The following is a 14,993-nucleotide window of genomic DNA, read 5'->3' on the forward strand; positions in this document are numbered from 1 at the left end:
CACCCCAGGCAGGGCCCCCTCCTCCAGCATGCACATGCAGCCCCATACAAGCAACATCGCCCCCTTCTCCCCAGGCAGACCACCCCCAGCATGCACGTACAGCCCCATGCAAGCAACATCACCCCCTTCACCCCAGGCAGGACCCACCCTCCAGCATGCATGCATGCACAGCCCATGCAAACATCACCCCTTCACCCCAGGCAGGGCCTCCTCCAGCATGCACATGCAGCCCCATACAAGCAACATCGCCCTCTTCTCCCCAAGCAGACCCCCCCAGCATGCACGTGCAGCCCCATGCAAGCAACATCACCCCCTTCTCCCCAGACATACCCTCCATCCAGCAAGCAGTCCCATACAAGCATCACCCTCTTCTCCCCAGGCAGACTCCCAACTACTGCATGAACATCCACTTACCTTATCCGTGACCCCAAATCCCGCCATGACCGCAGAAGAACACTCCAAATCCCGTCATGACATCCACAGCTTCCTCATGTCTGCTCTGCTCTAGAGGAAGAGGCGCCGCCCCTTCTGGTCACATGGGCATGACGTAAGGAGAGGTCCTTCTGGCCACTTGGATTTAGCCTTACCGTCACTATAGGGGTGAGTGCGTCCAGCTGTCGGTGGGAGCCGGAACGTTGTGTGCGATCACTGTTCCCGCCCGGTGATATTCAAAACATTGCAGATGATTAACACAGCGCTATTGGCTGAGAAGCAGCGGCGCTTCTGTTACCGAGCAACCAGCTGCTGCTCCCGGATGTTCCCTGACAGGTACCGGAAGTAGAATGACATAGAGCGCGGTTGCCCAACCAGTGGAAGCGGCGATGCCGGAGCAGTGTGCTGGTGAGTGGGGAGTGAGCGAATGCTCCATCAGGACTCTTCGCGTTCTCTATGATGGCACCGGCTGCTGCATACATGGACTGCAGTGTATGGTGTCCGTCACTGGTCACAGGATAATATCACTGTCAGTATGCAGAAGTGCTGGAGCTGCTGTCAGCCTCAGGACTTTGTAATGGAGGGCTGTAGCTCCTGCCTGGACACTGGTGTGATCGCCATTACTCTGCCTCCTGTGTGATCACTGTGGTCACTGGGTGTGATCGCAATTACTCTGCCCCCTGTGTGATCACTGGGTGTGATCGCCATTACTCAGCCCCCTGTGTGATCACTGTGGTCACTGGGTGTGATCGCCATTAGTCTGCCCCCTGTGTGATCACTGGGTGTGATCGCCATTACTCTGCCCCCTGTGTGATCACTGTGGTCACTGGGTGGATCACCATTACTCTGCCCCCTGTGTGATCACTGGGTGTGATCGCCATTACTCTGCCCCCTGTGTGATCACTGTGGTCACTGGGTGTGATCGCCATTAGTCTGCCCCCTGTGTGATCACTGGGTGTGATCGCCATTACTCTGCCCCCTGTGTGATCACTGTGGTCACTGGGTGGATCACCATTACTCTGCCCCCTGTGTGATCACTGTGATCACTGGGTGTGATCGCCATTACTCTGCCCCCTGTGTGATCACTGTGGTCACTGGGTGTGATCACCATTACTCTGCCCCCTGTGTGATCACTGTGGTCACTGGGTGTGATCGCCATTACTCTGCCCCCTGTGTGATCACTGGGTGTGATCGCCATTACTCTGCCCCCTGTGTGATCACTGTGGTCACTGGGTGTGATCACCATTACTCTGCCCCCTGTGTGATCACTGTGGTCACTGGGTGTGATCGCGTCATTACTCTGCCCCCTGTGTGATCACTGTGGTCACTGGGTGTGATCGCGTCATTACTCTGCCCCCTGTGTGATCACTGTGGTCACTGGGTGTGATCGCGTCATTACTCTGCCCCCCTGTGTGATCACTGTGGTCCCAGGGTGGATCACCATTACTCTGCCCCCTGTGTGATCACCATTACTCTGCCCCCTGTGTGATCACTGTGGTCACTGGGTGTGATCGCGTCATTACTCTGACCCTGTGTGATCACTGTGGTCACTGGGTGTGGTCGCCATTACTCTGCCCCCTGTGTGATCACTGTGGTCACTGGGTGTGATCGCCATTACTCTGCCCCCCTGTGTGATCACTGTGGTCCCAGGGTGGATCACCATTACTCTGCCCCTGTGTGATCACTGTGGTCACTGGGTGTGATCGCCATTACTCTGCCCCCTGTGTGATCACTGTGGTCGCTGGGTGTGGTCGCCATTACTCTGCCCCCTGTGTGATCACTGTGGTCGCCATTACTCTGCCCCCTGTGTGATCACTGTGGTCGCTGGGTGTGGTCGCCATTACTCTGCCCCCTGTGTGATCACTGTGGTCGCTGGGTGTGGTCGCCATTACTCTGCCCCCTGTGTGATCACCATTACTCTGCCCCCTGTGTGATCACTGTGGTCACTGTGTGTGATCGCCATTACTCTGCCCCCCTGTTTGATCACTGTGGTGCCAGGGTGGATCACCATTACTCTGCCCCTGTGTGATCACTGTGGTCACTGGGTGTGATCGCCATTACTCTGCCCCCTGTGTGATCACTGTGGTCGCTGGGTGTGGTCTCCATTACTCTGCCCCCTGTGTGATCACTGTGGTCGCTGGGTGTGGTCGCCATTACTCTGCCCCCTGTGTGATCACTGTGGTCGCTGGGTGTGGTCGCCATTACTCTGCCCCCCTGTGTGATCACTGTGGTCCCAGGGTGGATCACCATTACTCTGCCCCTGTGTGATCACTGTGGTCACTGGGTGTGATCGCCATTACTCTGCCCCCTGTGTGATCACTGTGGTCGCTGGGTGTGGTCGCCATTACTCTGCCCCCTGTGTGATCACTGTGGTCGCTGGGTGTGGTCGCCATTACTCTGCCCCCTGTGTGATCACTGTGGTCGCTGGGTGTGGTCGCCATTACTCTGCCCCCTGTGTGATCACTGTGGTCGCTGGGTGTGATCGCGTCATTACTCTGCCCCCTGTGTGATCACTGTGGTCACTGGGTGTGATCGCGTCATTACTCTGCCCCCTGTGTGATCACTGTGGTCACTGGGTGTGATCGCGTCATTACTCTGCCCCCCTGTGTGATCACTGTGGTCCCAGGGTGGATCACCATTACTCTGCCCCCTGTGTGATCACCATTACTCTGCCCCCTGTGTGATCACTGTGGTCACTGGGTGTGATCGCGTCATTACTCTGACCCTGTGTGATCACTGTGGTCACTGGGTGTGGTCGCCATTACTCTGCCCCCTGTGTGATCACTGTGGTCACTGGGTGTGATCGCCATTACTCTGCCCCCCTGTGTGATCACTGTGGTCCCAGGGTGGATCACCATTACTCTGCCCCTGTGTGATCACTGTGGTCACTGGGTGTGATCGCCATTACTCTGCCCCCTGTGTGATCACTGTGGTCGCTGGGTGTGGTCGCCATTACTCTGCCCCCTGTGTGATCACTGTGGTCGCTGGGTGTGGTCGCCATTACTCTGCCCCCTGTGTGATCACTGTGGTCGCTGGGTGTGGTCGCCATTACTCTGCCCCCTGTGTGATCACCATTACTCTGCCCCCTGTGTGATCACTGTGGTCACTGTGTGTGATCGCCATTACTCTGCCCCCCTGTTTGATCACTGTGGTGCCAGGGTGGATCACCATTACTCTGCCCCTGTGTGATCACTGTGGTCACTGGGTGTGATCGCCATTACTCTGCCCCCTGTGTGATCACTGTGGTCGCTGGGTGTGGTCTCCATTACTCTGCCCCCTGTGTGATCACTGTGGTCGCTGGGTGTGGTCGCCATTACTCTGCCCCCTGTGTGATCACTGTGGTCGCTGGGTGTGGTCGCCATTACTCTGCCCCCCTGTGTGATCACTGTGGTCCCAGGGTGGATCACCATTACTCTGCCCCTGTGTGATCACTGTGGTCGCTGGGTGTGATCGCCATTACTCTGCCCCCTGTGTGATCACTGTGGTCGCTGGGTGTGGTCGCCATTACTCTGCCCCCTGTGTGATCACTGTGGTCGCTGGGTGTGGTCGCCATTACTCTGCCCCCTGTGTGATCACTGTGGTCGCTGGGTGTGGTCGCCATTACTCTGCCCCCTGTGTGATCACTGTGGTCGCTGGGTGTGGTCGCCATTACTCTGCCCCCTGTGTGATCACTGTGGTCGCTGGGTGTGGTCGCCATTACTCTGCCCCCTGTGTGATCACTGTGGTCGCTGGGTGTGGTCGCCATTACTCTACCTGGTGGTCACTGGGAGTGATCGCATAGGAGGCAGCGTAATGACAGTCACTCCCAGTGACCACCAGGTAGAGTACTGGTGATCACACAACAGTGATCGCACAGGGGGCAGAGTAATGGTGATCACACCCAGTGAGCACACAGGAGGCAGAGTGATGGCGATCACACCCAGTGACCACAGCAATTGCATAGCAGGCAGTATAATGGCAATCACTGGCCACTAAGTGTGATCGTTGGTTTTCACGGATAGCACTTGTAACTATGATAGTCTATAGGGCAGTGCACTTGTCCGACTTTTTCCTCAGACCAAGCGGTCCACGGAAAATATCAGAGATGTGTCCAATTTTTGATCTGAGGGTTGGATCAAAATCGACATTTTAGGTGAATGGGTCAGTGAAAGAAATGAGTCTGCACTTGGATAATAACTGAGGGTGATCCGCCTATCACCGACTGTCAGAATGCAGAAGGTGGAGAAACAATTTTTTAAATTTCTTTATTTTCAGATGACACTCTGATTAGAATTATCAGTCTGTTTTCCTCTTACATAGAAAAAATGGAATGTGTGAATGAGGCCTTACTCTACCTGGTGTCTGCTGGGTGATCTCAGGGTATCTGTCATTTACCGGAGAAGCCTTGTCAGTAAATCACTCTGTGGCCTTTTATTTTACATTTTTCTATCATAAGGATGTCAAGTCCTTATTATATGTAATAAAATTCTGTTTACTATAACTAACTAAAAGTTAAAAAAGTTTTTTTTATACTACTCTGCTATTGGGGAGCTAAACCTCAGTGAGGATAGGTAATATCAGATGAGTGTTGTGTAAAGAGCAGAATACCACCGATCCGTAGTGGACTCTGCCGGATACTGCAGATCAGCCCCCCGCATCGCTATTCCCAATGGGTCACGGGACTGGCTGTAAATCATCAATATTCCATCAGAGATGTCTTCTCTGGCAAAATAATAAAGGCTGGAGCCAACTAGTAGGAGATGATTGGCTGCAGCAATCCTGTTATACAAGTGTCACATGACCCACTGGGAATAGCAGTGGCGGTGTCGCTGGAATCGGACCCTGCCGTGATTAAGGCTACTTTCACATTAGCGTTTTTTTGTGCAGCGCATCGTGCGCAATAGAGACACATGCAAAAAACGCATCATGCGTTTGCGTTTTTTATGTGCATTCGTTCTCTAGGGGTTAAAACCAGTGTCTACACATTTTTACGCCAAAAACGCATGCACACGAAAACGTAGACGAACGCATGTCCATGCGCATGCTTGCGTTCCCATAGACTGTAATGTGTTATTTTGTCGCATTCCGTGCGCAAGCGTGCGCATGCGTTTTTTTGACGCCTTTCAGTGGACCCAAAAATGCAACAGGTTGCGTCTGGCGCGCCTAGGCGCACACCTTGAAAAAACGCATGTGCACGAAAACGCATACGAATGCGTGCAAACGAAAGACCATGCACCCCCCCATGTTAAACATAGGTACGCATGATGCATGGACGCGCACGATGCGCTGCGCAAAAAAACGCTAATGTGAAACCAGCCTAAGCAGGGTTTTTTCCCCTTTTCAGGACCGAGGACTAACCGTTTAACTCACTGTATCTAGTAGCTTTGTTGTTTTACATGGTTACAGAGTCCTTGTTGACCTCACGTATTGCTCTGATTTAAAGTAGGGAGGAATAATATAAATAACTTATATATACATCATTGTGCTTTGTGTTTCAGATGTCACTATTCTTACTGTCCATTACCATGAAGATTAGGAGACTCATTTCCTGAGCAATAACCGTGGATCCAGCACGATGAGTAGCATCACTCAGCTCTTTGGTGACCTGTGTGAGTCGCACTTGACAGGATTCCCATGGAAAACTGGCCCGGGTATTAGAAGCCAAAGCAAGAAGAAAACCAAACAACGGTTTAAGAGGTTGGCCTACGACACGCTCTTTATCCACTTGTACCAAGAAGAGACTCTTAAGCTGCAGTCAAAGACGTCCAAATTGCCTGTGAAGAATAAAATGCTAATGCTGTCTTTTAATCTGCGCATTGGTGGCATGACTCCAGAGGCAGAACGTCTGGAGGAGCTGCTGGAACAAGTGGAAAAGTCTAGTCCTGAACATTTCTCAAACCTGTGTGCCATACTAGAGCTCTTGGCGGACCTCGCAGGAACTGGGCCACCACAGATTCTTCCACCAAAACGAGACCTCTTTCGGAACAACAAATATGTGGGCAGAAAGCCTCAGTATCAGGGCTATGACTATTACGACGTGAGTGTATTTGAGGCTGACATTGGGACATTTCTGGCTTACCAAGAGAGTGACATAGTCAACACCATCAGCAATACCCTGCAGATCATGGAGGCTGTGCCAGGCACTGGTCTTCCTGCCATGGGCCTATTTTCCCAGAACTTTTCAACTGCTGACAAATTTGAGAAGGAAACTCGTGTTTCGCTGTTCGGAGCCCTTGCCCACACTCGAACAAATGACATGGACATTAAATTGGATCTGCCTCCAGTACCAGACAGTGCTGACTTGTCCGGATTGGCCATAAAGGTATGTATTTGTATGTGTGTATCCTGATGTTCCCATGGTTAATAAGTAGAAACGAAAAGACAGGATCAATAAATTAATAAGGGAGATGTTGCCAGCACACCAACCTCAATCACTAAAACTAGTGATACTGTTTCACTGATTTTTGTGGATGGATTGAATTACTTTATCGTATGCCGAGAGCGAATATTCTGGTAAATGGCATTTTGTCGGAGTTCCGTATTTTGATCTGGGTAGAGGAACTAGACAGGGATGCCCGTTATCTCCAATGCTCTTTGTTCTGGCAATTGAGCCAATTGCACTTAGAATTAGACAGGATATTTTGGTTGAGGGAATTAACATTAATTCTAAGGTAGACAAGGTCGGATTGTATGCTGATGATCTGGTGCTCTTCCTAGGAGAAATTGAGCGGTCACTTCCCAGAGCCATTGATCTGATAGTTTCGGAGAATTGTCAGGCCTTAAAATTAATTGGAGTAAATCTGTAGTTATGCCACTGCTTAATAATATAACTGTAGATACACTATCCGACCTACAGGTAGTTTCCAAATTTAAATACTTAGGCATCATAATCAAAACCCGATTAATGACCTTAGAGACAATATATACCCTCTGGAGGATATGATGAGGAAGAAGTTTGAGATATGGTCCCGGCTCCCCCTATCTGTGGCAGGTAGGATTGGATTAATCAAAATGATACTTCTCCCAAAGTGTTTATATATGTTGGAACATACATCACTTCGGATCCCTAAGGGTTTCTTTGGGAGGCTGCATAGCCTGATGGCAACGTTTATATGGGGCTCATCTAGACCTAAACTAAGCATTAGCTCCCTACAAAGACCTAAACAACAGGGTGGATACGCAGTGCCTGACCTTTTCTTATATTATCTAGCGGGTCAGCTGCGTTACCTAAGGTGTTGGTTAGTTCAGGATAGACTCAATAACGCAGAATCTCATCTTATGTATTTTGGAGGGACATGCGCCATGGGTGATATTAGAAGGTTCATACAGACCATCTCGGGGCTTGCTGTTTGCACATAATTTAGCAATACAGGTCTGGCAAGAGAGTAAGCATATCGTACAGTTTACTGATCAAGTGGGGGAGACTCAAATATGGGATAATCCTGAATTTTCGCAACTTCAGAATTTGCAAGATCCAAATTTCTGGGAGCAATATGGAGTAGTGTCGCTTAATCAGATTTTTGAGAACCAAATCTTATTATCATTTGAACAATTTCATGTGAAGTTTGGGATTCCCCATAGCGATTTCTATAGATACCTGCAGCTAAGACACACCATACAGTATCAATTCCCGCTCCCTAGAAGGCGAATTTCTAAATACCCATTGATAGGAGTATTATCAACTCAGGGGCCCACAGGTGTGATATACTCCTTGTATACTTTACTGTTAAATTCCAGGATTGCATCCACTCAACTAGCTGTAGAGGGTAGATGGAAGCATTTGATCCCCTCTATTACAGGTGATCAATAGGATGATGCAATGGAGGCGCATATAGTGGTGTCTCCAGCTGCAAACAATAAATTAATTCAATTATATATTCTTCATCAATCCTATTTAACCCCAAGTAGATGATATAAATTTGGCAGAAGAGCAACTGATGAATGTCACAGATGTGGGGATGGAGGTGCGGATTTCTGGCATCTTATTTGGAATTGTAGAATGATAAAGAGATATTGGAATTATGTGGTGGCTACTTTGGAACGGATAATTGGAATACCGATGGAATGTTGCCCAGAGCTCTGTATTTTGGGTGTAGTGGATGAGGAAAGATGGACACATTATGATAAAATATTTCTCCAGGAAGTTATATTCATGGCCAGAAAGGCGATAGCATTGAGATGGATGGGGGGGAATCTCCTTCAATTCGGCAGTGGAAAAAGTTAGTGAACGATTGTGATTCCATACGAAAATATATAGGCATAGAGGATGCCCCCAAAAATTTCACAGGATTTGGGAAAAATGGTGCAACTCACCCTTGACACATCTGGCCCCTGATGTTATAACCTCATCAATTTCTCAGTGTTTTCTAGAAAGGCTGGCGTGATGTCAGGAGAAGCGTATAATTGGGTGTCATCAGCATAGAGATGGTACTGGAAACCAAATCTACTGATTGTTTGACCAATAGGGGCAGTGTACAAGGAGACGAGGAGGGGGCCTAGAACCGATCCTTGAGGAACCCCAACAGTAAGGGGAAGATGAGAGGAGGAGGAGCCAGCAAAAGATACAGTAAAGGAGCGGTCAGAGAGATAGGAGGAGAGCCAGGAGAGAACGGTGTCCTTGAGGCCAATGGAACGGAGCATAGTGAGGAGGAGCTGATGATCCACCGTGTCGAATGCTGCTGAGAGATCCAAGAGAATTAGCATGGAGTAATGACCATTTGATTTAGCTGTTAGTAGATCATTAGAGACTTTAGTGAGGGCAGTTTCAGTAGAGTGTAAAGAGCGGAAACCGGATTGGAGAGGGTCAAGAAGAGAGTTATCCGAGAGATAGCGGATCAGACGGGAGTGGACCAGGCGTGCCAGGAGTTTAGAGATGAAGGGAAAATTAGAGACAGGTCTATAGTTAGTGACACAGTTTTGGTCGAGGGATGGTTTTTTAACTAGTGGATGTATGATGGCATGCTTAAATGAGGAGGGAAAGATACCAGAAGAGAGAGAGAGAGAGGTTAAATATTTTAGTTAGGTGAGGGGTGACAGCAGGGGAAAGGGACTGGAGGAGATGTGACGGAAATGGGTCACTGATGCAAGTGGTTGGGCGAGAAGATGCAAGGAGCCTGCTTACTTCTTCTTCTGTGACTGGTTCAAAATCAGAGAGTGAGCTAGATGCAGTGGGGGAGAATGAATGTCAATTACAGCCTGAATAAATACAGACTCAAACTGATAAAGAACCTGTTGTTTTGATGATGCAATGCTTTGTAGGAATGTTATACTTTGTTTGTAGTGCTTATTCACTCTATTATTGAAGGTATGGTTTTATATTCACTTTGGATGATAACGATATGATGATCTGTAATTTATACTGCAATGTCATATGCTTGTTGTATTAATCTATGGAATCTTTCAATAAAAAGTAAAAAAAAAAAATAATGAAACTGATGAGGTTGTTCTTTTGCAAAAAGAAATGCTTTTTAATGTATTTTAATACATTGTATATTTTCAAAGGTGCCACGATCTTGTCCTTTCAGCTCTGGCAGCTAATGCGTCATCAAACCTTTGTGTGAATGGTTGACTGTTAATTTCAGCAGCTAAGCCAGGCCCCTTCTCTGTCTATAACAGTTATGGGGAAAGGGGCTGGCTAATTTTTCACACTGCCTAGCATATTATTAGGTTCTAGTGCTTTATTATGAATGGATTTATAAGTATTTGTTTTTTGTGGAATACTCACTTTAACCCCTTCCTGACATCCGACGTACTATCCCGTCCACGGTACCCGGGCCCGTATGACCGTGGACGGGATAGTACGTCTACCGCGATCAGCGGCGCCCACGTGGTGAGCGCCGCTGATCGCGGCCGGGTGTCAGCTGATTATCACAGCTGACACCCGGCACAATGTGTCAGGGGCGGTCACGGACCGCCCCCGACACGTTAACCCCTTGCACACCGCGATCAAACATGATCGCGGTGTACCGGGGGTTAAAGGGAAGCATCGGCAGGGAGGGGGCTCCCTCCGTGCTTCCCTGAGCCCCCCACGGCAGCGCAATGTGCAGCGCTGCTGCGGGGGGCTCCTTTCCTCCAGGCCCCCGAATCCAAGATGGCGACGGGGGCCTTCGGGGGCCTGAGGAAGCTGGCTTCCTCAGTGCCTGCAAAGCGCAGGCATGAGGAAGCCTTCTGCAGTGCCTGTGTCAGATCGCTGATCTGTCACAGTGATCTGTGATGTGACAGATCAGCGATCTGTCACAGGACAGTGATGTCCCACCTGGGACTATTTAATAAAGTAAAAAAAAAAAAAAAAAAAAAAAGTGTTAAAATAATTAAAAAAAATCGCCAAATAAATTAGAAAAAAAAAAAAAAATATTCCCCCAATAAATCCATTTTTTGGAAATAATAAAAAAAAAACAATAAAAGTACACATATTAGGTATCGCCGCGTCCGTAATGACCCGCCCTATAAAACTGTCCCATTAGTTAACCCCTTTAGCGAACCCCTTAAAAAATAAAAAACGAAGCAAAAAATAATGATTTATTATCATACCGCCAAACAAAAAGTGTAATAACGCGCGATCAAAAAGACGCATATAAATATCCATGGTACCGCTGAAAACGTCATCTTGTCCCGCAAAAAACAAGCTGCCACACAGCATCATCAGCGAAAAAATAAAAAAGTTATAGCTCGCAGAATAAAGCGATGCAAAAATAATTATTTTTTATATAAAATAGTTTTCATTGCATAAAACGGACAAAAACATAAAACCGACCTAAATGAGGTATCGCTGTAACCGTACTGACCCGAAGAATAAAACCGCTTTATCAATTTTACCGCACGCGGAACGGTGTAAACGCACCCCCCCCAAAAGAAATTCATGAAACGCTGGTTTTTGTTCATTCTGCGTCCCAAAAATAGGAATAAAAAGCGATCAAAAAATGTCACGTGCCCGAAAATGGTACCAATAAAAACGTCAACTCGTCTCGCAAAAAACAAGACCTCACATGACTCGGTGGGTCAAAATTCGGAAAAATTATAGCTCTCAATATGTGGTGATGCAAAAACTATTTTTACAATAAAAAGCGTCTTTTAGCGTGCGACAGTTGCCTAACATAAAAACCGCCATAAATAGTAAATCAACAGCCGCGGAGACACCATCACATGTTTCTCAACGCAAGCAATGACTAGCCAGGTCTTTCCCCGGGAAGGAACAACCACGGGAAGGGCAGTCTCCAATGAAGGAAACCACCTATGCCAAAACATGGTATCCATCCACAGACAGCTGTTTCGGGGTATTGCCCCTCATCAGTGTGGAGTAGGAAACTGGCTAGTAGGAGCAATGCCTAGTGAAAGGCTATAAACATAAGGATGAGTGACCTCATGGAGATCAACATCCAACACTGCGGAGACACCATCACATGTTTCTCAACGCAGTGATCTAGAGCAATGCCCCCATCCCTTATGGGAAATATGCAAAAGCATGTAAATCAACAGCCGCGGAGACACCATCACATGTTTCTCAACGCAAGCAATGACTAGCCAGGTCTTTCCCCGGGAAGGAACAACCACGGGAATGGGGGCATTGCTCTAGATCACTGCGATCACTGATCTCCATGAGGTCACTCATCCTTATGTTTATAAATAGTAAATCAAACCCCCCGTTATCACCCCCTTAGTTAGGGAAAAATAATAAAATTAAAAAAAAAAGTATTTATCTCCATTTTCCCATTAGGGTTAGGGTAAGGCTGTGTGCACACGCTGCGGATTAGGTGCGGATTCATCCGCGCGGATTTTGTAAAATCCGCAGGTGAAACCGCAGGTCAAAAGACCTGCGGTTTTACCTGTGGATTGCTCTGCGGTTTTGTCCTGCGGTTTTTCATCTCCTCAATAGAGGAGATGGCAAATGGCAAATCCGCAGCGTGTGCACACAGCCTTAGGGTTAGGGCTAGGGCTAGGGTTAGGGTTAGGGCTAGGGTTAGGGCTCAGATTAGGGTTAGGGGTGTGTTGGGGTTAGGGTTGGAGTTATAATTGGGGGGTTTCCACTGTTTGGGCACATCAGGGGCTCTCCAAATGCAACATGGCGTCTGATCTCAATTCCAGCCAATTCTGAGTTGAAAAAGTCAAATGGTGCTCCTTCCCTTCCAAGCTCTGCCATGCGCCCAAACAGTGTTTTACCCCCACATGTAGGGTATCATTTTACTCAGGACAAATTGCAAAACAATTTTTGGGGTCCAATTTCTCCTGTTACCCTTAGGAAAATAAAAAATTGGGGGCAAAAATATCATTTTTGTGGAAAAAAATGATTTTTTTATTTTCACGTCCGAGTGTTATAAACTTCTGTGAAGCACTTGGGGGTTCAAAGTGCTCACCACACATCTAGATAAGTTCCGTGGGGGGTCTAGTGTCCAAAATGGGGTCACTTGTGGGGAGTTTCAATAGTTTAGGTACATCAGAAACATGATCTTTCCACCCCCAGCTGTGTAACATGAAATCTGTTGTCTTGATCCATTTCTTATCTGTGGTGTGCCAATGTTGTTGCCTCTAGGTCCCGCAGAGCATTGATCAGTCTGAAGATGAAGGCTTCCAGTCTGCATCAAATATGACTCCTGATTCTCAGTCGGAGCCAAGCATGACACCTGATATTGACGTGTGGGATGCCATCCTCACATATGGGCCAAGTAAACGCCGCTGCTGGGAAAGAATAGGATTGTAAGCTGTTTATATTTTAGAAGCTTCTTTCTTTGTGATTTAGATGTCTAAAACCCCACTGAGCATTCCATAGCGTCAACATCAGATTTCCCATTTTGCTACCCAGTCAAGGGGGTGTGTCCCTGCACATCATGCCACTGTCCAATCAGTGCTGGCAGTGCCAGGCAATGGGACACACCCTTTTGACAAGGAGAATTGTAACATCCAGTTATTCGTGTTTTTACAATTTTCTAATAGGAATAATTGTAGAATGGACGTTATGAGTGGAGATACTCCAGAATTGTTATTACAATGGGACTCGTCATGACATTCTTATCAATAGCCTATCCTTATGATAAGCCATCAGAATCTGATCAATGGTGGTGAGACATTAGTGGTCACCATCGCCAGCCGGTAACTGCGGGAACACAACAGCTCCGCCATTTCTATAGTGGCCACGGCCACGTACTGCAGTATCCAGCCACTGCCAGTAATAGCTGATGGGCGGGGATGCTGGGTGTCACACCAACATCGATCAGTCTCTGATGGCCTATCATAAGGCTAAGCCATCGATTAAAAAAAAAAGTAGTGGCTTTAATGACAGATGCAATGACTCACTAAAAATATCATGTTAGGAGAGGTGACGGTTCTTGAAATTGATATTTATGGCTAAGCGTCCCTTTACCTTGCACCCAAATGCTGTAATAAACTATGCGGCATTACAATAGCTTAATGCGATTTATGCTTCAGTCCTCCAGGTAAAAAAGAAGACCCCTACGTCACGGAAGCAGGCCGAGAAGCTTTTGACAAGATGTATAAAATTTATGAGGGGAATCTACAGATGCTCAGCAATACAATTTTGCAATCTCCAGTGCATGTGATGCTTAAGGAATCGGAGGTGGTCAAGGATGTGCTGAATGTTCTCATTGGAGTTGTGTCTGCGACATTCTCCTTCAGCCAGGTAGATCAGTGTTTCACATGCTACTACTGCTTTCTGGCAGGTTTGTTGTGGATATTTAGTCCTCAATTTGCAAGGAAACTCGCAACAATACAATATACAATGGAAAAATCCATGATGATTACGATAAAAGGCTTTTTCTGCGCTCGCCTTCATTATGCTGTAAGATGCAAGGTCCATGCAATGACTTGTCAGAATTGGTGCAGTTTTCCAGCATATGTTTTTTGTTTGCAGTCTACCCAGACCTTCATGGTTAAGCAGGGCATCTATATCTCTGGGACGTCCCCTGAAAACATAGGCAACCTGTTGGTACAAGTGGGAGACTACGGCACTTACTATACCAGACTGAGCAATTTCTCTCTGCAAAGGGGTCTTGATTCCTTCCACAATAAAGGCCTTGTGTTTCAGGTAATGCAGTCACTTTCAGGTATTTCTGGCTACCAGACTTTTAAGAGCAATATTTGTATAATTGAAAAGGTTTTAATAAAGGGGTTGTCCGGTCCAAAGCAATAAGGCTGCAGTCACTCTGTGTGACTGCAGACTTATAAATCCCCCCAGAGCACACACTGCGCTCTGCGGGGATTCAACAGTTTCAGACCCAGGACCCGAAGGTATGTATTTGTTTTGCATACTCCTGGCCAGTGGGAGCGCCACCGCTTCCATACACTTGTATTGAGTAAGTCAGTGCCCCATCGAGTGACAGCCGACTAGAGGGCGCAGCTTTGCTCCAACAAGTGTATGGAAGCATGGCTGCGCGCACTGGCCAGGAGTGTGTATAATTCATACATACCCTCCAGTTCCGGGTCTGAATATGGTGAGTCCTCGCAGTGCCCAGTGCTTGCGTGGGGGGGGATTGATAAGTCTGCAGTCACACAGATTGACTTGCATACTTATCGATTTGAACCGGACAACCGCTTTGAAATTAAAGAAGCACGTCAGCAATTATTATTTCATC

At 47.7% G+C, this 14,993-nt stretch overlaps 1 protein-coding gene across 3 annotated transcripts in view; it reads left to right on the plus strand.

Moving 5' to 3' along the window:
* Window positions 1–685: 685 nt before the first annotated feature.
* TUBGCP6 (tubulin gamma complex component 6) overlaps window positions 686–14,993 on the plus strand; it is a 108,892-nt gene continuing 94,584 nt past the window's right edge. For 2 of the 3 annotated variants that reach the window (XM_073573444.1, XM_073573446.1), the window contains exons 1-5: window positions 686–840; window positions 5,910–6,733; window positions 12,938–13,101; window positions 13,831–14,041; window positions 14,273–14,446. In XM_073573444.1, the coding sequence (XP_073429545.1) occupies window positions 5,987–6,733; window positions 12,938–13,101; window positions 13,831–14,041; window positions 14,273–14,446 (1,296 nt within the window). In that variant the 5' untranslated portion in view covers window positions 686–840; window positions 5,910–5,986. The remainder of the gene's footprint in view (window positions 841–5,909; window positions 6,734–12,937; window positions 13,102–13,830; window positions 14,042–14,272; window positions 14,447–14,993) is intronic. The other variant, XM_073573445.1, reaches the window with a different exon arrangement.

The sequence above is a fragment of the Dendrobates tinctorius genome, unplaced genomic scaffold (genome assembly GCF_039654945.1).
Source record: "Dendrobates tinctorius isolate UK_male_01 unplaced genomic scaffold, ASM3965494v1 ptg000035l, whole genome shotgun sequence".
Classification (NCBI taxonomy): Eukaryota; Metazoa; Chordata; class Amphibia; order Anura; family Dendrobatidae; genus Dendrobates; species Dendrobates tinctorius.